Source organism: Grampus griseus (assembly GCF_964374135.1).
Source record: "Grampus griseus genome assembly, chromosome: 21".
Lineage (NCBI taxonomy): Eukaryota > Metazoa > Chordata > Mammalia > Artiodactyla > Delphinidae > Grampus > Grampus griseus.
The window spans coordinates 30,038,042-30,062,831 of NC_139015.1; the positions used below are offsets into that span (position 1 = coordinate 30,038,042).

A 24,790-nucleotide genomic window follows, 5' to 3' on the forward strand; every position below is an offset into this window, starting at 1 on the left:
TGTGTTTTCCTAACTCTGATCGTCTGTCCGTGGGTGGGTGAGTTGTCAGTCTGCCCCCGTTCTTGGTGTTCTGAATTCCACGAGGTGGGGGAAGGGCCGGGACGCGGGGCGGGGTGGGGAACCGGTGTGTGTGGAGAGGGCTGCCAGGTTCTGCCCCTTAAAGTCGGGGGCTGAAGGAGGCGGCATCCCAGTCCGGAGAAAGCGTTGCTCGTCTGAGAGCAGCTGCGGGTCCAGAGGAGAGTCCGCGGGAAAGTGGGAAGGAAGGAGGAAGGGAGCGGGATGACGAGACCCCTGCTGCGGCCCGCCGGGCTCGGACCGTTCGTCCTGACGTGGCTGCCGCTGCCCGCGTCTCCGGGGAAAGAAGTCCAGGCCAGGAGGGCCAGGCCCGCGCCGCCGTGCCCGCCACTGCGCCCCCTGCTCGGCGGGGGACGGCCCCGGGGCTCGACCGCTGCGGGGGCTGCCGCGTCTGCGCCGCGGCCGAGGGCGAGGCCTGCGGCGGGGCGCTCGGCCGGCCGTGCGCCGCCCGCGCCCCGGCTCCTCGGCGGCGGGGGACGGCCGCACCTACCCCAGCCTGTGCGCGCTCCGCGCCGAGAACAGCGCCGCGCGCCTCCGAGGCGCGCTCCCGGCAGTGGCGGTGCGGAAGCGGGGGACTGTGGAGCCCCAGGTGATCGGAGGGCCGTGCGCTCTCCGCGCCCTCTTCAAGAGCGAGTTCCGTTCGCGCGGTTCTCCCTGCTGCATCGCCAGAGCGATTCAACGCCTCCTAGGTACCGATTTTCTTCCCTCCTTAGGTGTCCGGTTACCGGTTCCCATGTGGTTGCTCCCCAATTTCCTCCCTATAGCTGGTGGCCGCCGTCTTCCCTTTTATTTTCAAATCGGGGTGACAGGTCTGGTCTCATGCGACCGCAGTGAATACACAGTGGGAGACCGAAGAGAGGAAGGGGAGGGAAAGCGGAGAGAGAGGGAGGGAGGAGAGAGGTGATGCCTGATGCGGTCAGGCAGCGAGGGTCGTCCCCCACCCCCACCCCCGCCCAAAGAATGGAGCATCTCTTTGCGGGGACCAGAAGCGCAGGCTGGCTCAGGAGCCAGTACAACTTCATCGCCGCCGTGGTGGAGACGGTGGCCCCGTCCGTGGTCCACTTACAGCTGTTCCGCGGGTAAAGGAGGTCGGAGGAGGACGTAAGCTCCCCGGGCTAACTGTTCCCGAGCGCCTCCCTGCTCCTGGCCCCGCGCAACCACGCTCCCAGCACAATTTAGTTGTAAAAACCACGGTGAGGAAATCAAACGGTTCAAAGAGGTTGCATAGCCTGTTGGTCGTTTAGCCAAAGAGCAGAGACACAAGGATTCTGACTTCCAAATCTGGGCTACTCCTCTCTCTCAGACAAGTTCAAGGTCAGAGGTAAGAGCCAGAAGGCACCTTGATGGTGATCTTTGCCCGGCCCCTTCTTTTGCATGTAAGGAATCCCAAACCCAGAGAGCAAGAGAAACTTGTCCTATGTCACAAGGCCAGTTAGTAGTGGAACCTAAGCCGGGACCAGACTTCTCTGACTCCCTTCCTGCCTGGGTGCTGGATAATGTAGCACTAGGTCCACTTTTGCCCCCAGTATTACGATTAGGTTAGTCGTCTTTGAAGCAGAGGGGTGCTGCTTTTCCTGGAAAAGCAGAGTTGGAATCAGCTCTCAGTCCTGTTTCCAAGAGACGGCCAGGACATTGAACACAGAGTCTAATTACATGTGGAGAGAATGAAAACAGGCAGGGAAAAGTAAAATGTCTGAGGAAACTGTGGTGGAAGAATGTTTCATAAATGCCAGGTTCCCATGCTTCCGGACTATGGCGGATGCCCTGATTTGCCCACCTTCTGCTTATGCTGTTGTCTTGCTGAGACAGGTCGCCTCTCAGCAGTGAGGATATTCTTGCATCCAGTGGCTCTGGGTTCATAGTATCTGAGGATGGGCTTATTGTTACCAATGCCCACGTCCTCACGAACCAGCAGCGGATCCAGGTGGAGCTCCAGAGCGGGGTCCAGTATGAAGCCACTGTCAAGGACATTGACCATAAATTGGATCTTGCCCTGATTAAAACTGAGCCAAATGTGAGTCTGCGATCCGAGGATTTTCATCAACTTGCGATATTTTCTTCCCCACCCCATCACATGTCTTTTCTCCCTGGCATATACTTTTTTTTTTTTCTAGTTTGCTTTTTTTCTATTCTTCACTCCTTCTTTTGTTTATTTTCTTCCATGCCTGTCTGTATGTCTGTAACAATTTTTATTAACTACCCAGCTGTCTTTTTTTCTCCTTCAGTTCCTTCTTCAACAGATGCTGCTTCTGGGAAACTTATTTCTCTGCTTGTCTCAGAACACCGGAAATGATTGTAACGGATTCAAAGCTGCTAAGGAGTGCTTTGAGTTCCTTGCTATACGAAGTGTGGTCTGCACCCCAGCAGCATTGACATCATCTGAGAATTTTTTAGAAATACAGAAACTCAGACCCTACCCAGGTCTACTGATCACTGGGAGATTCATATGCACATTAAGGAGAAGCACTGCTTTGGGTGACCTCCTTTCTGTTCGTGGCTTATTAACTTTGTAAACTTCTGAGCTGGAATGGTGCTAAGTAAATTGCTAATGTCAGTTTATGTTCATCAGTTACTTCACTGGCGGTTTACTTATTGTAATTTCTATAAGCAATAATTTTAGATTTTTAGAGATGATCCCTAGCATCTTAACAAGTGGGAGTTTAGTGGTAGCTGGAGTGTAAGGAGGAAGACTCAGGCAGTTGTAGAAACTAGGTGGGTGGGTGATTCTTGCATTATAAATGCCGAAATGGTGGAGACCATGTCATATATGGATTGTATACAGATGCTGATTGATTCCAGTTTTAATTTGTCCATCTTGTCCCTCCTCACCCATGTGCAGACTGAACTTCCTGTATTGCTGCTGGGAAAGTCATCTGACCTGTGAGCTGGCGAGTTCTGGTGGCCTTGGGTAGCCTGTTTTCACTGCAGAACACAGGGACGGCAGGCATTGTCAGCGCCACACGGCGAGAGGGCAAAGAGCTGGAGCTGAAGGATTCAGGCATGGACTATATCCAGACGGATGCCATAATTAATGTAAGTCACAGGGGTAGGCTGTGCTCAGCCCATAAGATACTGGCAATGCGGTGAGAAGAACACTTCAGGGGGCCTTCTTTTCCCTTTGGCCTTTCGGGGATGTCCAGAGATCAGGTCTATCCTCATGAGAGGTACGGAATGCCACGCTGTTAGAGGTGAGCCTGTTTGATGTGATAACTGGATGGTCTCTTAGGGTCTGTCGCAGAGATCACTGCTTCCGTAGGAGGTGGCGGTCCTCTTGCTGTTGTTCTTTACCTGTACCGACTTCGGAGATGATCATGATGGGGCCCAATTTTGCCTGCCCTGGGGAAACAGGGGCTCACTAGGGCAGGCTGTTTTTGGGAAACCTCTTTGGGAACTATATATAGATGACTGGGAGAAAAGTACTGATGGCTTTTTCAAATTCTGTCTTCAGCATGGGAATTCTGGGGGGCCTCTGGTGAATTTGGTAAGTGACCACTTTCCTCGCTGCTTCACGCTTCTTCTGAACTTTCAAAAACTTGACAAATTTCATGATGCAGACTGGGATGTCGCTCTTGTGTGGAGATGTGTGGTACGATGCTTTTCTATTATTGCATCTTAAGTAAAGGGCTAGGAAAAATGTAAGATCTGTGATGGATTTGTCATCTTGGCATGTGAGCTCCTCCAGCCGAGGGGGTCAGGGTTTCCTTAACACCTACTTACATCTCTTCAGTGTGCTTTCTGCTTTCATTGGGTACTTAAAAAAGTCCTGGGTACTAAACCCAAATTGTGTCAAATGACAACTGTACTATGTAATGTATATCCTTGAAGACCCCCTGCTTCTGCATGTGAAGAACTAAGTCTCATTCCAAAATGCTAATTTAGTATTGACCTGCTTAGAGACGACAAAAAAGCCACAACAACAATCCGTTGCTCTGTCATGTATTTAATTCTTAAATTTTATTTAACGTCCCTAATGGAAATGCCAGGGTTTCTAGTTGCTCAGATACAACAAGAGAGCAGTGCTGTTTGACACACGGCCTGTGATCATGCTCTCTGAGTCCCTTGAGCTGATTGTTTCTGGTTTCTCTTCACATATTACATTTGCTTGTCGGAGGAGGAATTGTGTGTGAGATCACTGAGCGCTTTTTATTCCTAACTTTTTTTTTTTCACATCTTCATTGGAGTTTCAATGCTTTACAATGATGTGTTAGTTTCTGCTGTATAACAAAGTGAATCAGCTATATGTATACATATATCCCCAAATCCCCTCCCTCTTGCGTCTCCCTCCCACCCTCCCTATCCCACCCCTCTAGGTCATCACAAAGCACCGAGCTGATCTCCCTGTGCTCTGCAGCAGTTTCCCACTAGCCATCCATTTTACATTTGGTAGTGTATATATGTCCATGCCACTCTCTCACTTAATTCCAGCTTCCCCTTCCCCCCCGTGCCCTCAAGTCTGTTCTCTACATCTGCGTCTGTATTCCTGCCCTGCCACTAGGTTCATTAGTACTGCTTTTTTAAATTCCATATTTTTTGGATTCCATATATACATGTTAGCATATGGTATTTGTTTTCCTTCTTTCTGACTTACTTCACTCTGTATGACAGATTCTTGGTCAATCCACCTCACTACAAATAACTCAGTTTTGTATCTTCTTATGGCTGAGTAATATTCCATTGTATATATGTGCCACATTTTCTTTATCCAGTCATCTGTTGATGGACATTTAGGTTGCTTCCATGTCCTGGCTATTGTAAATAGAGCTACAGTGAACATTGTGGTACATGTCTCTTTTTGAATTATGGTTTTCTCAGGGTATATGCCCAGTAGTGGGATTGCTGGGTCATATGGTAGTTCTATTTTTAGTTTTTAAAGGAATCTCCATACTGTTCTCTATAGTGGCTGTATCAATTTACATGCCCACCAAAAGTGCAGAAGGGTTCCCTTTTCTCCACACCCTCTCCAGCATTTATTGTTTCTAGATTTTTTGATGATGGCCATTCTGACCGGTGTGAAGTGATACCTCATTGTAGTTTTGATTTGCATTTCTCTAATGATTAGTGATGTTGAGCCTCTTTTCATGCATTTGTTGGCCATCTGTATGTCTCCTTTGGAGAAATGTCTATTTAGGTCTTCTGCTCATTTTTGGATTGGGTTGTTTGTTTTTGTGATATTGAGCTGCATGAGCTGCTTGTATATTTTGGAGATTAATGCTCTGTCATTTGCTTCATTTGCAAATATTGTCTCCCATTCTGAGGGTTGTCTTTTCGTCTTGTTTATGGTTTCCTTTGCTGTGCAAATTTCATTAGGTCCCATTTGTTTTATTTTTGTTTTTATTTCCCTTATTCTAGGAGGTGGGTCAGAAAGGATCTTGCTGTGATTTATGTCATAGAGTGTTCTGCCTGTGTTTTCCTCTAACAGTTTTATAGTGTCTGGCCTTACATTTAGGTGTTTAATCCATTTTGAGTTTATTTTTGTGTATGGTGTTTGGGTGTGTTCTAATTTCATTCTTTTACATGTAGCTGTCCAGTTTTCCCAGCACCACTTATTGAAGAGGCTGTCTTTTCTTCATTGTATATTCTTGCCTCCTTTATCAAAAATAAGGTGACCATATGTGCGTGGGTTTATCTCTGGGCTTTCTATCTTGTTCCATTGATCTATATTTCTGTTTTTGTGCCAGTACCATACTGTCTTGATTACTGTAGCTTTGTAGTATAGTCTGAAGTCAGGGAGCCTGATTCCTCCAGCTCTGTTTATCTTTCTCAAGATTGCTTTGGCTATTCGGGGTCTTTTGTGTTTCCATACAAATTGTAAAATTTCTTGTTCTAGTTCTGTGAAAAATGCCATTGGTAATTTGATAGGGATTTCATTGAACCTGTAGATTGCTTTGGGTAGTGTAGGCATTTTCACAATATTGATTCTTCCAATCCAGGAGGATGGTATCTCTCTATCTGTTTATGTTATCTTTGATTTCTTTCATCAGTGTTTTATAGTTTTCTGAGTACTGACTGGTCTTTTGCCTCCTTAGGTAGGTTTATTCCTAGGTATTTTTTTTTTTTTTTTTTTTTTTTTGTTTGCGGTACGTGGGCCTCTCACTGTTGTGGCCTCTCCCTTTGCGGAGCACAGGCTCCGGACGCTCAGGCTCAGCGGCCATGGCCCACAGGCCCAGCCGCTCCGCAGCATGTGGGATCCTCCCAGACCGGGGCATGAACCCGTGTCCCCTGCATCGGCAGGCGGACTCTCAACCACTGCGCCACCAGGGAAGCCCCTATTCCTAGGTATTTTATTCTTTTTGTTGCAGTGGTAAATAGGATTGTTTCCTTAATTTCTCTTTCTGATCTTTCTTTGTTAGTGCATAGGAATGCAAGAGATTTCTGTGCATTAATTTTGTATCCTGCAACCTTACCAAATTCATTGATTAGTTCTAGTAGTTTTTTGGTGGCATCTTTAGGATTTCCTATGTTTAGTATCATATCATCAGCAGACAGTGACAGTTTTACTTCTTCTTTCCCAATTTGTATTCCTTTTATTTCTTTTTCTTCTCTGATTGCTGTGGCTAGGACTTCCAACACTATGCTGAATAACAGTGGTGAGAGTGGGCAGCCTTGTCTTGTTCCTGATCTTAAAGGAAATGCTTTCGGTTTTTTACCATTGAGAATGATGTTGGCTGTGGGTTTGTCATATATGGCTTTTATTATGTTGAGGTAGGTTCCTTCTATGCCCACTTTCTGGAGAGTTTTTTTTTTTTTTAAAATAAATTTATTTATTTATTTATGTTTTGGCTACAATGGGTCTTCCTTGCTGTGCATGGGCTTTCTCTAGTTGTGGCGAGCGGAGGCTACTCTTTGTTGCAGTGCATGGGCTTCTCATTGCGGTGGCTTCTCTTGTTGCAGAGCATGGGCTCTAGGTGCGCAGGCTTCAGTAGTTGTGGCATGCAGTCTCAGTAGTTGTGGCTCGCTGGCTGTAGAGCGCAGGCTCAGTAGCTGTGGTGCACGGACTTAGTTGCTCTGCGGCATGTGGGATCTTCCCAGACCAGGGCTCGAACCCGTGTCCCCTGCATTGGCAGGCGGATTCTTAACCACTGCACCACCAGGGAAGCCCTGGAGAGTTTTCATCATAAATGGGTGTTGAATTTTGTCAAAAGCTTTTTCTGCATCTATTGAGGTGATCATATGGTTTTTATTCTTTAATTTGTTATATGGTGTATCACATTGATTGTTTTGCGTATATTGGAGAATCCTTGCATTCTGGGATAAATCCCACTTGATCATGGTGTATGATCCTTTTAATATGCTGTTGGATTCTGTTTGCAATATTTTGTTGAGGATTTTTGCATCTATGTTCATCAGTGATATTGGCCTGTAGTTTCCTTTTTTGTGACATCTTTGTCTGGTTTTGGTATCAGGGTGATGGTGGCCTCGTAGAATGAGTTGGGGAGTGATCCTCCCTCTGTTATATTTTGGAAGAGTTTGAGAAGGATAGGTGTTAGCTCTTCTCTAAATGTTTGATAGAATTTGCCTGTGGAGCCATCTGGTCCTGGGCTTTTGTTTGTTGGAAGATTTTTAATCACAGTCTCATTTTCAGTGCTTGTGATTGGTCTGTTTATATTTTCTATTTCTTCCTGGTTCAGTCTCAGAAGGTTGTGCTTTTCTAAGAATTTGTCCATTTCTTCCAGGTTGTCCATTTTATTGGCATATAGTTGTTTGTAGTAATCTCTCATGATCCTTTGTATTTCTGCAGTGTCTGTTGTTACTTCTCCTTTTTCATTTCTAATTCTGTTGATTTGAGTCTTCTCCCTTTTTTCTTGATGAGTCTGGCTAATGGTTTATCAATTTTGCTTATCTTCTCAAAGAATTAGTTATTGATCTTTGCTATTGTTTCCTTCACTTCTTTTTTATTTATTTCTGATCTTATCTTTATGATTTCTTGCCTTTTGCTGACTTTGGCTTTCTTTTGTTCTTCTTTCTCTCATTGCTTTAGGTGTAAGGTTAGGTTGTTTATTTGAGATGTTTCTTGTTTCCTCAGGTAGGATTGTATTGCTATAAACTTCCCTCTTAGAACTGCTTTTGCTGCATCCCATGGGTTTTGGGTCATCGTGTTTTCATTGTCATTTGTTTCTAGGTATTTTTTGATTTCCTCTTTGATTTCTTCAGTAATCTCTTGGTTATTTAGCAGCACACTGTTTAGCCCTCATGTATTTGTGTATTTTACTGTTTTTTTCCTGTAATTGATTTCTAATTTCATAGCATTGTGTTCAGAAGAGATGCTCTATATGATTTACATTTTCTTAAATTTTCCAAGGTTTGACTTGTGACCCAAAATGTGACGGGAGAAGGTTCCATGTGCACTTGAGAAGAAACTGTATTCTTCCTCTTTTGGGTGGAATGTCCTAAAAATATCAATTAAGTCTTTCTGTTCTGTTGTGTCATTTAAAGCTTGTGTTTCCTTATTTATTTTCTGTTTGGATGATCTGTCTATTGGTGTAAGTGGGGTGTTAAAGTCCCCCACTATTATTGTGTTACTGTCGATTTCTCCTTTTATGGCTGTTAGCATTTGCCTTACGTATTGAGATGCTCCTATGTTGGGTGCATAAATATTTATAATTGTTACGTTTTCTTCTTGGATTGATCTCTTGATCATTATATAGTGTCCTTCCTTATCTCTTGTAACAGTCCTTATTTTAAAGCCTATTTACTCTAATATGAGTATTGCTGCTCCAGCTTTCTTGTGATTTCCATTTGCATGGAATATCTTTTTCCATCCCCTCATTTTCAGTCTGTATGTGTCCCTAGGTCTGAAGTGGGTCTCTTGTAGACAGCATTTATAAGGGTTTTGTTTTTGTATCCATTCAGCCAGTCTATGTTTTTTGGTTGGAGCATTTAATCCATTTACATTCAAAGTGATTATCGATATGTATGTTCCTGTGACCATTTTCTTAATTGATTTGTGTTTGTTTTTGTAAAGCTTTTGATTTCTCCATCAAATCTGAATGAGATCCTTGCTGGGTAGAGTAATCTTGGTTGTAGATTTTCCCTTTCATCACTTTAAATATGTCCTGCCACTACCTTCTGGCTTGCAGAGTTTTTGCTGAAAGATCAGTTGTTAACCTTATGGGGATTCCCTTGTATGTTATTTGTTGCTTTTCCCTTGCTGCTCTTAATAGTTTTTCTTTGTATTTAATTTTTGATAGTTTGATTAATATGTGTATCGGTGTGTTTCTCTTTGGGTTTATCCTGTATGGGACTCTCTGTGCTTCCTGGACTTGACTGACTATTTCCTTTCACATGTTAGGGAAGTTTTTGACTATAATCTCTTCAAATATTTTCTCAGACCCCTTCTTTTTCTCTTCTTCTGCTGGGACCCCCTATAATTCAAATGTTGGTGCGTTTAATGTCTCACAGGCCTCTGAGACTCTCCTCAATTCTTTTCATTCCTTTTTCTTTATTCTGTTCCCTGGCAGTTATTTCCAACATTTTATCTTCCAGCTCAGTTATGTGTTCTTCTGCCCCAGTTATTCTGCTATTGATTCCTTCTAGAGTATTTTTAATTTCATTTATTGTGTGGTTCTCACTGTTTGTTTGCACTTTAGTTCTTCTAGATCCTTGTGAGATGTTTCTTGTATTTTCTCCATTCTGTTTCTGAGATTTTGTATCATTTTTCCTATCATTACTCTGAATTCTTTTTCAGGTAGGTTACCTATTTTGTCTTCATTTATTTGGTCTTATAGGTTTTTACCTTGCTCCTTCGTCTGTAATATATTTTTCTGTCGTTTCATTTTTTTTTTTTTTTTGATGGGTGGAGCTGTATTCCTGTTTTACTGGTTGTTTGGCCTGAGGTGTCCAGCACTGGGGTTTGCAGGCAGTTGGATAGAGCCGGGTCTCAGAGCTGAGATGAGGACCTCCAGGAGGACTCACTCCGATTAATATTCCCTGGGGTCTGAAGTTCTCTGTTAGTCCAGTGGTTTGGACTCAGAGCGACCCCCAGCCTGGGAACCAAGATCCCACAAGACGTGTGGCATGGGAGAAAAAAAAAAAGAAAAAAGGAGCAATACAATAACAAAGAATAAAAAAGAAATAAAATTAGAAAGACAAAAAATATATTAGGAAAAATAAAACTATAATTGAAACAGCTGCAACAAGGTAAAATAAAACCACAACAGAAAAAAGGAAAGAAAAAAAAGGGAACAAGCAAAAAGGAGAACCATAACAAAGTATAAAGAATAAAATTAGAAAACTAAAAGATTTATTAGAAAAAATAAAAATATAAATGAATCAAGGTAAAACAGAACCCCAATCTAAAAGAGGAAAAAAGAAAGAAAGAAAAACAAAAGCCTTGGCTATGGGGGGGTGGAGTTTAGGCGGGGGTGGAACTTCAGCAGGGGCAGGGTTTAGGGTGGGGTGGGAGCTAGGCGGGTGGGAGGTGATGTTTGAGCATGGGGCTGGGCCTAGGCGGTCGACGTTCAAGCGTGGAGCGGGGCTTCTGCTTAGGGCCTGCAGGGAAGGGGAGCACATGGAAAGGAGGGCCTCTGGAGTGTGGGGTTCGGGAGTTTGGAGGTAGGGCCCTGGGTGAGGGTGTGTGGGTTGGGTTTAGGCCCAGCACGTTGGAGGGGGTCTCCGAGTGTAGACGTGGGGCCCCGGGTGGGTGTGCAGGGGCGGGCCTTGGGCTCTGCCCGGCAGGAGGGAGGCTCCGAGGGCTGAGGATTAGGCCCGGAAGCCCAACAGGTTCCCCGCTGCCTAAGAGGACAGGGAAAGCGCTGGCTGCGTTCCCTTCCGTTCCTCCGCGCCCCTCCCCCACCATCTCCACCAGCTGGACCCCTAACCGTGGGTGGGTCCCGCTGGGTGTAGGAACTCCTTCCTTCCCCCAGTCGCCCCTCAGGGGCGCCAGTCCTGTCCCACCTCCACTTCTCCTCCCCCTTCACTCCCCGCGAGCCCCACATCTTACCTGGTCACTGGGGGTTCCTCCCGTCCCCTTAGGTGTCCATGGTCCCCCTCCAGTGCCTGGTAGGTGCCCTAGTTGTGAGGAGACGCGAATTCTGCATCCTCCTAGTCTGCCATCTTGACTCCGCCCCCTTTACTCCTAACATTGCATGTGATTTTTTTTTTTTTTTTTTGCATGTGATTTTTGTGCCTGCTTTTTCTCCAGTAAACAATGAGTTTACTAGAGCAGGGATGAAATGCAGAATTTCAAGCCACACTCCAGACCTATTGAATTATAATCTGTATTTTAATGTGATCGGAAGTCTCTTTTCTATCCTTCCCGTTACCTAACAAAGGCTAAGGGAAGATGAAATGCACAAAAAGGCAAGTATTTCCCACTTCATAAATTTAGTTTCGTAGAGCTTTGTTCCTAAGGTCAATTTACTGAATCTTCTGAATAGTTTCATTGAAGTGTGGCTGGAAGTCAACAGATTTTTGCCTTTTCCGTGTTTATTTTTAGTCTCATTTAAGGAATGGAAAGGCATATACTCCTTACTCTCATATCTGTGTCAAAATACAAACTGTGGTTCACTTTGAAAAGCAATGTAATTTGGCCAAGAAAAAAAAGAGCTCAAGATTAAAACCCAGAATTCCTCAGCAGGATTTTGCACGCCTTGGTCCGCTAAGATGCTACCTGTTGCTCGACCGTAAGTGACCCTAAGCTTCTCTCCTTCCTTTGCTTGTCAGTCTGCAGAACTGGGCTGCTGAATTGATGTCTCCTCCCTTGTCAGGATGGTGATGTGATTGGCATAAACACACTGAAGGTGACCACAGGAATCTCCTTTGCAATTCCCTTGGATTGCATTCGACAGAAAGGTAAGGGGAATTAGGAATTTTTCTTCCCCTCCCATGCTTTTCAGGAGCCCTCAAAGGGCTCCACTGTGGTGGAGACAATCCCTTTTTCTGGTCACGCTGCGTGGCTTGTGGGATCCTAGTTCTGCAACCAGGGATTGAATCCGTGCCCCCTGCAGTGGAAGTGTGGAGCCCTAACCACTGGGAAGTCCCTGAGACAATCCTTTGAGTTCTGTAGAAAACAGTCACTGGTACTGAGCTCTGATCACAGTGATCCAGGCAGCAGTACCAGCGGACTAGGTGCAAAGCCCAGCCTGAGCTGTACCCAGAGATAGTTGGATGGACTATTGTGGAAAGGAAAGCCCTGGGCTGGATGTGGGGAGGTGGGCCTGTGCGAGCGACAAAGGTTCTCTGAGGCATGTTTGTCTTGGCTGGCAGCCTGAAAGGGCAGCTAACATTGGAAGGATATTCTGTGACTCGGTCTGCCGAAAGGAAAGAAGGCTTTGTTAGTAACGCGTTATAATTCTCCTTTCCAGGAAAGGCTGTTTCACAGAAGAAATAGTTGGTTCTGCGCATGCTGCCCCTCACTATGAAGCAAGCATGGGTGTGACCATGCCTGGGTTGTTTTTCAGAAGCACAAGCTATGGGTAGAGAGCCTGAACGGGGAAGGTAAAGCATTTGGACAGCGGCTGGCTCCTCTCGTGACTGCAGGCCCTACTTGTCACAGGGTAGGTGACTGCATCTGCTGGCACCAGCACACACTGTACTTTTCAGTGGTTTCTTTCACTGTGTCCAATGGTTCTAGGCTTCGGCACAGGGAATCAGACCACCCCTGGGGAAGAATGATGGTGACCAGCTAGAGGGCATCCTTGTCCCATGTGTGTGAGCCCTGAGCAGAGCAGATAGAGTCCCCACTGACAGTTGGAGGGTTGTCCAGGGCTCAGGAGACTAATTCATTGTGCTTCCTAACCTCATGGGAAAACTCTTCTGTCTCTTCTTAGCCTGCTTCAGGAAATGAAAAGGCCAGATCCACATTTCCATGATGTGACCTCTGGAGTTTTTGTATATGAGGTGATTCGAGGAACAGCTGCTGAAAGGTAAGAGCAGCTCAGGCCTCTGACCATCCTTCTCTGTTCTCACTAGATGTGCCCCGTGGTAAATGTGTGTAGGATCTAGACTTGCCCTATCTGATAACGGTGGGCCCTGCCTGCTGTGAGGCTACTGAACACCTACCTGAGGGGTGGCTGGTGTGACTGAGGAACTGCATTTTTAATTTTATTTAACTTTAATTGATTTAAATACAAAAACCCAGAAGCAATGTAAAATATTCTCCCCTGAAACACACTTTTTTTGTTTTGGGGAGACTGCGTTTCACTTTAATAACTGCATTGTGTAAGAGATTATCATCGTATAGCAGCATATTGGGTGTGTGCTGTTTCTAGAGGATTTCAAAGACTTAGAACAGAGCGTAAAATATGTATTAATAATTATTAAACTATGATATGTTAAATGATATTTTAGATATAGAGTTAAGATATTAAAATATATTTTTATATTATATATTAGTTTCATCTGTTTAAAAATTTTTAAAAGTTTAAAAATTTTTTGAATGTGGCTACCAGAAAATTTTAAATTATATATGTGGCTTGCCTTACATTTCTGTTGGACAGTGCTGAGTGTACTAGTAAGGGCCCCCCTACCCCCGGCTTTTCTTTGTTTGGAAGGGATGGTTCTCTGCAGCCCAAGAATTCATGATATGAGTTCATGACCTAAGTTTAATTTGGAATTCCCAAATCTACTCTTTTGCTACCTTACTTATTAAGAATCAGAAGAATCCAGGGAGATAGGAGTTTAAGAACCTATTTTAGGTACTTTAAAACACTTTTTCTCTTTGAATTTCGGATGGCAGTATCAGAGGCCAGCACTAAGGGCTTCCCTGGTGGCGCAGTGGTTGAGAGTCCGCCTGCCGACGCAGGGGACACGGGTTCGTTCCCCGGTCTGGGAAGATCCCACATGCCGCGGAGCGGCTGGGCCTGTGAGCCATGGCCGCTGAGCCTGTGAGCCATGGCCGCTGAGCCTGCGCGTCCCGAGCCTGTGCTCTGCAGCGGGAGAGGCCACAACAGTGAGAGGCCCGCGTACCGCAAAAAAAAAAAAACAAAACCAAAACAAACAACAAACAAACAAACAAGTACATACAGTAAATAAAGCAAAGGCAAGAGACGTTTTGAGACATTTACAGTAACTACTGCGAGACAGGGTGACTTGGCCTACAAATATTCTCCTGGTCTCTCTCTTATACTTCTTCCATATCCCTCCCTCACTGTTTTTGTTTTTTAAGAGCTCAACAATCTGCTTAGATTATGGCAACTCTTTTCATGGGGAAGAATCTATAGGGTACTAACTGTTCAGAAGAGTTAAGTGTTAGGCCTCCTGTTACTAAATTTGACTCGTCACAGGCTTTTCTAGACGTTCTTGGTCCCTGCCCACCCCCTCCCCCCCACTTATTTTTAACTTCTGGCTCAAGGCCAAAGCTATCTCTTTCAGCTCTTCAAGTCCTTGCTCCTCAAAATGTGGTCTGTAGACCAGCAGCAATAGCATCAGCTGGAGCTCTTTAGAAATTCAGTGACAGGAGCACCACTGAAAAAGGACTTGAAAAAGAACTGGTATATGTATAGGTATAACTGAATCACTTTGCCGTATACCTGAAACTAACACAACCTACTCCAATATAAAATAAAAAGTTAAAAAAAAATCAGAATCTGCTTTTTAAACAAGATCTTCAGGGGATTCAGATGCACATTAAAATGTGGGTATTACTGCTTGCTTGAAGTCCCTGATAAACTGCAAATCATTCTGCCGTCACCCACTTATATCTAAGAATAATGACAATAATTCCAGTAATAACAGCTGGCATTTATCAACCACTTATTATGTCAGGCATCATTTAAAGTGTCTTACGTACTTGTTCGAGCCCCCAATAATTGTGGGATACAGGTGTTATTTTACGGAAGCAGCAGCTGTGGTGCAGAGAGGTGAATGACCTTGAGAGTTACACTGCAAGTCAGAGGGCAGGGATGTGCAACCTAGCTTAGCCCCCGTATTATCCTGCTCTTGCGTCTACTTTTGTTTCTGAGAGGCAGAGTGATTGGCAAGAAAATGGGTTTTCAAGTCTGAGAGATCCAGGATGAAACCCTACTTTAGCCTCTTACAAGCTGTGGGACACGGAAAAGGTCTGTCATCCTGCCTGAGCCCCACTTCCTCATACTTGGTGCACAGTTTGCATTCAGTAATACTTTGCAGGTTTCTTTCTCACAGAACTATCATGAATTCAGTTCTTTCTTTATGCACTGTCCCAGGCATTCCCCTGAGCTGTCCTGCTTCTCAGGCTTTCCCTGCTTTTAGTTCTATGCTCAAACTTCACATCCTCTTCCTTTAAATTTTTTTAAAAAACAAACTCTACATACCTTGGTAATCCTCCCACATTATCAATCTTCCCTGGGCTTCCCAGCTTCCAGTTTCTCTCTCTCTCTCTCTCTTTTTCTTTGGCTGCACCTCACGGCTTGTGAGATCTTAGTTCCCTGACCAGGGATCGAACTCGGGACCCTGGTAGTGGGAGCACTGAGTCCTAACCACTGGACCACCAGGGAATTCCCCCCATTTCTCATAAATGGTGTCTCCTGCAGTCATTTAATTTGATTTCCAGGCTATTTTTGACTTTAAGACAGATGATCAGCATGGCTATATATTTATTCTAGTGTTTTGTATTTGGAGCTGGTTTTTGTTTCTAAAATATATATTCTACGTGAAGCAAATATGTTGGAGGCTGAGTATAATCACAACTTTGAGGAAAAGGAGCCTAGAACCAGAGTCTTAAATATTTAGACCTTGGTGACTGGTTTTTGACTTACTGGAAGCTGCTTCTGTAGTGCAGCTCAGCATACCCTCCAGGTCCATAAACTATGGGTAAAGATGGGGCAAGTAAGTGGGCTGTCAACATCAAACTGATTAGAGTGTAACTGTTTGGAAAAATATATATTGCTTGGGCTTTTCACGTTTGTTGGTAAGGCCGAGTGTATGCTTCAGGTTAAGTGAGGTCAGGGATTAACAGAAATGAAAAGCTGAACCCCCTATTGCAAACCAAATCTCATATATGGGAGGAGCAAACTTCTTATACATTATTCTGGTAGAATATTGATTTTGGAAAGGCAAATAGGGTTGTTGTCCTCCAGTGATTTTGCAGAATACATTAGAGCAGGCCTCACATTCGGAAGGATGGAGGCTACTTCTGGTTTCCTGGTCTGTATGTTTTTTTTTTTTTTTTTTTTTTTTGCTGTATGCGGGCCTCTCACTGTTGTGGCCTCTCCCGTTGCGTAGCACAGGCTCCGGACGCACAGGCTCAGCAGCCATGGCTCAGGGGCCCAGCTGCCCCGCGGCATGTGGGATCTTCCCGGACCGGGGCAAGAACCCGTGTCCCCTGCAGCGGCAGGCGGACTCTCAACCACTGCGCCACCAGGGAAGCCCATGGTCTGTATGTTTAATGCCAGCAAAATGGTAGTGTCTTAAGAGACAGACATTAAATTCTAGATGGGGATAAGTAAAACTCTTACAGTTTCATGGTCCTTTCTTCTCCCCTCCCAGCTCTGGGTTGAGAGACCATGATGTAATAGTCAGCATAAACGGACAACCTGTCACACGACAACCGACGTGATTGAAGCTGTTAAGGCCAATGATTCCCTTTCTATCCTGGTTCGTTGGAGAAGTCAATCGTTGATCCTGACAGACACACCTGAAATAATCAATTAAGCGTCTTGCTTTAAAAAGAAACGATCTAACAAAACCAAAGCTTTATTACCTGGTTTCTATTGAAGATGTGCCAAAGATGGCAAGGGGTTTTAGGATCTGTTTCTTAATAAAGGAAAATGAATGCTTTAAAACACAAATACACACACTCTGGAACCATTAGGTTGGGGGTGTTATAACTGCTGCTAAGAAGCATTCCTAAGGCAAGTGGAAGAAGGACATGGTGCCAGGAAGTCTGGGGAGCTGATAAAATTTTATTTAAAGACAGGAAACAACTGAAAGCAGGCAGAGTTTCTAGTTTAACCTTGACAAAAAGGACGCTTCAGTATTTAAAAACTTCTCTATAGCCACAAACTGGATATAACACAAATATACACAAACAAATAGATCTATCTACCAAATATTAAGAAAAAAACTGAATCCAGAGTATAAAGGAAATCACATTTTTCAAAATATTCCTTTATTCAAATAGTTTTTCAGGTTGTGTCACATTTGGCCAGGGTTTGTGAATACAGAGGATGGGCATCACCTAGAAGCCACACTGAAACTGACAAATGTGGATCGTCACAGAGGAAGGTAAAGATTCTCAGGCTGTCACCTAGCAGTAGAAACAACTTTGATCCCCATCACCTTTTCTGTGAGAAGGGCTTCTTCTTTAAAATACAAAATTTAGTAACTTACAGACTTTTACCTCTTTACCCAAGCTCTTCCTCCTGGAAACATTAATGATTAATGATTTTGAGTCTGAAAGCTGCCACAGTTTATTTTTTATTTTTAAAGGAAAATAGCTTTGGATGGGGTTTGTGAATATCCTTAAGTTTTTTTTTTTTTTTTTTTGTGAGATGAAGCAGGATTTGTGGTTTTAAAGTAGTATCTTATTTGGGGTAAGATTTCAATTTTAGTTTGTTTTCCAGATTTTTCTTAGAAGTTTTTTTTTCTTTTTAAAAGGGGGCATCCTTGAACCCTCTTAAGTTCTATGCAAAATTTTATGTTTCTATGCATTTTTCTGGGGAGAAGGTCCAGTTTCTTCATGACCCACAACAATTTAAAATGTACTGCCTTAGAGTGTAGAGATTATAAATAAGAATCTATCAATTATTACTGTTATAAAGAAGGTTAAGGTCAACGTGGTACAGAACTTTCAGGACAAAATAGAATAATCTGTTTTAACTTTTACATAATTGCCACCATTTAATACCGTAAGAACAGTGGTCATATTAATCAGAGATAATAAAGCTGAAGCTCTTAGGAAAACTTCATAATGATAGAGCATATTCAGAGTTATTTTAACTGGGATTCTTGGTCTTTATGTCAATTATTATGAGACTAAACTTTGAGCAGTTCTACCTTGATTGTTTCTAGAATTTATAAGTTGCCCAAATACCAGGCTCTTACTTTGATTTACCTTACAAACCCCATTTTTACCTTATATTCTTTTCAACTCAGATTGCAAGGGATGGGAACTAAGTTTTAAAAACCACTTATAATTCAGAACATTTTCTTTTATTCCCAGTGATTTGGGAACTCGAAACCTTGGCTGTCTCTTTCCCTATGACTGATTGCTATAGCCCACACTGAGAGATTTTGGTACCATGCTTATTTTGACAGAATGTGTTCAGTTTCTTTGCCCCCCAGATCACATCCTAACTCTACCCTGCACTCAGTAGTAATATCCTTTAAGGAAGAGTCTGCTTTTCTTTCCAGGGGCCTGAGGCCCCTCATATTATCTTACCTAATCATGAAGAACAGATTTACAGTTACTTGTATGAAATCTTTTTTTTTTTTTTTACTAGTCTACAACATGGGCTCTCTAAACTGGTAAATACTACTTTTTTGATAGGAAAAGTCTGCCAAGAGGATGGCTGAACTCAGCCATGTTCAGCTATCCAAAACATAACTGGAATGAGGAAATTACTGTACTGGATATATTCCCTCTCAGGCATAATAATGATGAAACAATAGGGTTTATTATCAGGCTCAGTTCAAATGCTTAGCTTTAAGCACAACAAATATAATTTTGAGTTTCATTCTACCTACTGAAAACACCCAAACGAGCATTCCAGGTTGGCAACATTTATTCTGCAATTTAAACTCAGAAAGTCAGAATTTCAGTGTAATTAAAATCCATCGTCATTTCTACTTCTGAAGATTTTCATTGGTTCAGCTTCCGATCTCCACCGCATGAGGACTCAGGGTCACAAAAGGCACAAGGCTAAAAATATTCACTTTGCTTATCCTGTTGGGTCCACTTGCTCCAAAGGATTGATTATACAGCAACGCACAGAAATAAAGTGTATGGAAACCCTCCTGCAGCTTATAAGTTAATCACTATCCTTTATATTTTTTGTATATGAGGAAAGGTGCAAACTGGATACCCATAATACTGTTTGCTTGTCATTTCTAGTCTGCAAGGTGAAGTTTGGGTTGAAAATCCACAGTCCAAAGAAACCTTCCTAACCAAAGCCATTCCCTCCAAAGAGGAAGGCAATGGTCAGGTCTGATAATAAGGAAGAGTTCTGAGCCTGTAGAGATGAATTCAGGAGACTTACCTCTCTGGGCCACGGTAGCCGCTCTTTTTAGTAAACAGTGCACCAATTGCTGCCGTCACTTGGCATCAGCCCTCCAGTAATAAGCAAAATAAGGTCAACAAACCACCAAATCCCAAGTCCTCCAAGTGTCAAGAGCTTCCCTACTGCTGTGCCAGTGTGTCCCAGACAGAAACGATCTACTCCAAAACATCCCAGGAAGAAGGAGTAGAGCAAAGTGGTTATGAAGTAGTGTCCGGTATACCTACACAAAGGGAATTAAGAGGAAGATGATTACCACGTGAAAATGAAAACACTCAACGATTAGTGAATTTCATGTAAGTGAAAAGATGGTGAGGCAGTTCCTCTGTGACCTCTTAACTGCCCCCCATCCCGCCCCCAAAAAGGAAAATCTCTAGTTTGTCTAGACCCTCAAAAGAGTACTTGCTAAGGTACGGAGGACCTTTAGGAATCAATACAGAGCTGGACTGAACAAGAAACTATCAAGCACATTTGCAAGACAGGTATGCTGGTAGGTGTGGAGTCTGGGCCCCCATCCCTCCTACACAGGCTCCTTTCCGGAGGGAGGCTGCAGTTCTGAAAGTAGTTCTCTAATGAGGTGTTACCTTCCCTTAAATGAACACTGATCTCCATATTCCTTTTCTGCTGTTTTGTGGCACCTAACAACAGGACTTCTTTGTAAGGTCTTATGTACTGTACATAACACTGTACACAGTCTTATGTGCTGTGATAACAATCAATTGCAGATGCTCTAACAGCATCACTTAACACAGTCACAGACTCTCCATTAGCAAATGGTACATGTAAATTCTGTGCCTTCAAGCGGAGTTTACAGAAATAACCCTAATTCTTTAAGGTAATACCTGATTTTCAGGGAGAAGCGTCCATATTTTTCATAATAAAATCTTTATTCCTGAAAATCTAAGGCTGTCTGCAAAGGATTTATGCCTATCCTAGGACTTTGGGAGCTACATCATCTGGTCCAACTCCTTCATTTTTCAGATGAGAGGACAGAGACTGGGTGGCCAAAGGTCCTTAGCTGGTTGGTGAAAGAGACATTTAGAATTCACAGCCTCTGGTCTCCTGTCCAGTGTCCCCTCTGTTATAACTACATTGTTGGTGTCCATGGAGGATACACAGTAGTAATCATGCTGCCCCTTTAACACTTAACGGTAAAAGAAAAAGTCACATCAAGAAATGACAAAACAGCTCTACCACCATCCAAGTAACAACTGCTCCATTCAGAGTAACACTTACTTTATACAAGGTTTATTCTCTCGTAAGAAGGTCCTAGGACTGGCACATTCGATTCCGTCCAGGGCGCGGCACTGTACGGAGGTGTGTTCCACATCACTGTAGGCCTGACCACCGAACTGGGGAAGAACGACCAAAACAAAACAACCAACCAAACTCACCAGAGCAAGTAACACAAAATATATCAGTAAAAGCTGACTCAGGACAATAATTATTCTAACAAAGGTGAGGTAAAGCTCTGCTAAAGAGCAAGGAATGCGGTGACGTGCTTCAAGTGATTTTACATTAGTCCATCCTAAATGTACACTGTTTTAAATAAACTTTTTTTTCTTTCCTTATGACTGCCTTCTTTAATAATATAATAGAAAAGTTTATAATCAGTTTCATTAAATGCCATTTAGAGTAGACACAACACTTTATCCTGTATTTACAGGAAAAAAGAGCACATTACTGAACATTTGGGAATGGGTATTTAAAAAGTCAATGTGTAGTTGAGGTCTGTTTTATACATATTATAAACGAACATCATTAGGAAAGAACTCAGAATATCAGCTGACTCAGGACTTTACTTCGGTCACGAAACTGTGATTTTCAGATGTCTGTAATACATCTATAGTATAAGTTTAGATTCCAGAAAAACATTTCAGAACAGGACCTCTGACCCTTTGTGTAACTGAATGCTTGCAGAGAAAGCACAGCTGTACATTCTCCACTGGCACCTTACTAAGTGCTTCACTACTGTTTTTGCTGAAACATTCCTCAAAGGGAAGGGGTGGGTCCTGCCCCAGGACACGGGTGCCTGAATGTTGACAGTCCTCCAGGACTTCTGGGGGAAGTGACAGTCCGAGAACCTTGACAGGATCAACCCAGTGTTTAATGAAAATGGGTAAACGTAAGTGATCTCTATACAATACTCACTCAAACTTTTATCAGTAATTACCCATAGAACAAAATCTCATTGTATTGAAAATACTTCTTTACACATGACTGCAGTAAGTGTGGCCTTTTTGGCCTTATTACTTTCAGGTTTATTCCTCTGTGTCTGATTTAGCACAAAGAATATTTTCCATAATTCTCTTATAGCTGACTCTGTCTTGACTTGTATTATGTAGCATAGTATAACATAATGGTGAGTCCACAGTGGGGAGGAAGTATGTGAACTTCACTGGTTTTGGGGAGACTGACTAGGAAGCATGCATCCAGCTTTAGGGATACTATTAATGGAACTGAATGGCTTCTTTCCATTCCAAGAGGCCACTGTTATCAAAGGCTTCTCCTGAACGCTGTAACCTCCTACAAAGACATACACTGATAGACCCTACCTATTTCCTAAGGACACAGTGGAAACTGCTTGTGTGGTGAAAAGAAAGGTCACTGGCAAGAGGATCTTTGCTCCAAATGCATGTGTAACAAAGATACTGCTCAATCCATCATCAGTTTTAGAAACTGCCTAAACCTTTCTTTTGCTCTTTTGGGAAAGTACATACCTTGAAGGACTGTCAGGGGTGATATTTGAGTTCCAAATCTGTCAATCTCAATGGCCAAAGGAACCAAAGACAGGTTGGTCTTTGCACCTGGGTAGTTTTGGCACAGAGACTGCTTCTTCCTGAGGAAGCTAAATGTCTTGTTCAGCCACTGACCCTAGCCATGCTGAAAATTTCCAGTAATAGTCATTCCAATGAATTTTACAAAAAGGTAACTTAATGCCCCTTATACTTTTCTGTAACAGCATTTAGCCAGTACTATTTCTCTATGGAAGAGTTTGCTCATAAAACAAAACAAAAACCCACCTTGAGACAACCATAACCAAGTTCCTGGGATGCCGTTGCATTTCCAACATGATCCACTGGGTCTTCACATTCTATAAATTCATCGGGTCTGTAAATCACCAGTAAGAGCATCACTGTCATCATCATTAAGGTTTTGCAAATGGCTGTTTACATGTATATAATCAAAACAGGCAAGAGAAATTTCTTTAAGTTTTCTGGGGGTTAATTTCATTCTGACTCTTCCCCAAGACAAGAAATGCTGTCAGTTAGGCTGAAGCACAGCCGGTCAAACAGCCATCCAAATGACCCTTTGGTTGTGCCAGGGGCGTGTTTCTGGTCCTATTTCTACACGGATTCTACCTCTGCCATGGCTTCATCTCTTCCCTAGGCAAACAGCCACAAGGTATGAGGGCAAAATTGAAGCCAAAGGATTCCCAGCCCTCTTTGCATTTCCCAAACGCCTTTTCTTATTTGACTTAAAAGAGAGGTTAAAAATTTTGACTTGGCTCTGCAACAGTAAGGATATTCTTTTTTTTTTTTTTTTGTAAGGAAGTGCCTTGTAGGTACAAATAACTTACTCCAATTGTGCCCCACTCAGTAGCAGCACCTACGATGGTTTCTCCTTAGGTTAAAGGGAGCAGGACAGAGAAGGCACAACACGTATACTTCTTCCGGAGGCTATATGATGTCACTCCTCCCTAGTTCTCCTCTTTGGGGATCCCAAAGGATCTGCCATCGACACACAGGGTTTTCCCCTGCATGAGTGAGACGAGTGAGAAACCTGTCACGATATTTACTTCCCGCGTTTTGACTTATTAGGTCCTCAGGTGGAGAGAGGCTGGGGGAAAAAAGCAGCCTGCCTCCCTCCCTTCCTCTCCCCTGCATAACACCCATATGTCCCAGGCCCCATCTCCATCTACACTCGCCTCGACGACTGCGTAGCTTACAGGTAAGAGCAAAGGATGACTGGAGAGTGGGGGTCGCCATATTCCCAGCTCGCGGAGCCGGTGGAGCTCTCCGGATGGGCGGCGCCAGCGGATGTGGGCTCGGGCTCGGCGGTAGTGTTGTGCGAGTGGCTCCGAGAGACACAATGCAGCAGCAGGAGATTCCCCATCAGCAAAGCCGCCTGGCCGCAGAGGAGTAAGTAACTCACCGGGCAACCACCCAGCACCATCTTCCCGGGCCCAGTGGCGGAGACCCGGACTCAACCTCAAACCCCGGCCGGCACCGCCGACCCAAGCCCTGCCTAGTCAGGCCTCTCCGCGTAGCCCCGCTCCCCGCCGCCAAACAGCCAATGGGAGAGCAGCTCGACGCTCCGCCCGACCCCCGACAGCTAATAAGAAGAGGCTGCGCAGGAGGCGGGGCTGCGCGTCACTTGTGCCTGTCAATTCCGCTTCTGGGTCTCACGCTCCGCCTTCTTTTGCCTCGATTGCTTCCTCCAATGGGCTCCCTCGACCCCCGAAGTAGGCGGGCCTTGGAGGGAGGAGGCGGGACGGATAGTGATGGGCGGGGCAGACTAGTGAGGGTCTTAGGGGCCCGATAGAAAGTCCGTTCTCCCGCCGGGGACGGATCGCTCTCTACGTCAGTGTAGCCAGCGCCGCGTCGGGAGCGAGCTCGGACCAGAGCCGACTTGCGTCAGTGCCGAGCGCGCGCATCGCTGCCAGCTCTGGGGCCCCGGCAGGGCTGGGAAATGGTGGAGCGGGCGGAGGCAGGGGCGACCGAGTGTTGAGGGGAACCTGCGGACTCGGCCGAGATGGGATCGGGCGCGGGCTCGCCCTCTGGGACCCTCTGCTTCCTGTGGCTGATCTTGTTCGGCTTGGTGAGCCCAGCCCTCGGTGGGGCTCGGTCAGGTGGGTGTCCGCCCCCAGGACCCTTTGGGATTCGCGTTTCTTAGGGCTGGGATGCTCGGAGTTACCCTGTAGTGCCTGGGAGTGGAGGGGCCTGGCCTGGGGACTGAACCCGGAGTCGGAGGCGGAGCCGCTCAGCTGTGTGTGGACAGTGCTCGGACCCGAGGCTCGGGGTCTGGCGCCCCAAATTCTTCTCGGCACTGTTCTCGGGTCTGGTTCCTCGTCCTCGGTGTCATGCTGGGCAGAGCCTTTTGCGGCGCGCCCCACCCCCATCTCGCGCAAGGCTGGGGCCCCCAGACCCTCTCGGGGCGACTCTGGGTCCGACCCTGACCTCGGGGGCTCGGCTGAGAGCCTTGGAGGCTGGGTGCGCGTGGAGGTTTTGAGAAGTGCTTTGAGAAATGGAGCTTGCTCTTGTACAGTCAATGTCACTGGGAAGCAGACCGGGAGATGGAACTTTTGCTCCAGGTTATCATGATTTGAAATTTTGATGTTCATTTTATTAGCGGAGTCACCACTAGGTACACAGAGCTAAATTTAGCGATGGAATGGGGGGGGTTCTTATATTTTTCTTGGGCCATTTTGTTGTAGTAAGAATACTTTTTTGGAAACGAAGTGCTACATTTCTATAGCCAAACGGTCTTTTATCTTCTTTTTTATTGGGTTGGTAATATCTCAAATACGGACGAATAATCCCTGCTCTGCTTAACTCACAGGATTACAGTGAGAATTAGAT

General features: G+C 44.5%; 3 protein-coding genes across 4 annotated transcripts in view; 2 read left to right on the forward strand and 1 right to left on the reverse strand.

Moving 5' to 3' along the window:
• Nucleotides 1-279: 279 nt before the first annotated feature.
• HTRA4 (HtrA serine peptidase 4) lies at nt 280-16,707 on the forward strand (the record flags this gene model as incomplete). The annotated part of the gene is given in 14 exon segments (XM_082680419.1): nt 280-408; nt 411-521; nt 524-652; nt 1,042-1,154; nt 1,885-2,089; nt 2,915-2,954; nt 2,957-3,108; nt 3,524-3,556; nt 11,781-11,865; nt 12,378-12,400; nt 12,404-12,447; nt 12,843-12,938; nt 16,480-16,529; nt 16,532-16,707. Coding segments are annotated over 14 exon segments (1,323 nt in total). The 3' UTR covers nt 16,645-16,707.
• Nucleotides 16,708-16,886: 179 nt separating this feature from the next.
• Nucleotides 16,887-23,479, reverse strand: TM2D2 (TM2 domain containing 2). Its single transcript, XM_082680465.1, has 4 exons — nt 23,158-23,479; nt 22,232-22,319; nt 20,445-20,560; nt 16,887-19,431 (listed from the first exon to the last, which is right to left on the reverse strand). Exons 1-4 carry the CDS (start codon nt 23,382-23,384, stop codon nt 19,218-19,220), a joined length of 645 nt encoding a protein of 214 aa, XP_082536591.1. The 5' UTR covers nt 23,385-23,479; the 3' UTR covers nt 16,887-19,217.
• A 321-nt stretch (nt 23,480-23,800) lies between these two features.
• The window catches only part of ADAM9 (ADAM metallopeptidase domain 9), a 103,063-nt gene continuing 102,073 nt past the window's right edge, over nt 23,801-24,790 (forward strand). The window contains exon 1 of one of the 2 annotated variants that reach the window (XM_082680467.1): nt 23,801-24,060. In XM_082680467.1, coding sequence (XP_082536593.1) covers nt 23,964-24,060 — 97 coding nt within the window. In that variant the 5' untranslated portion in view covers nt 23,801-23,963. The remainder of the gene's footprint in view (nt 24,061-24,790) is intronic. The other variant, XM_082680466.1, reaches the window with a different exon arrangement.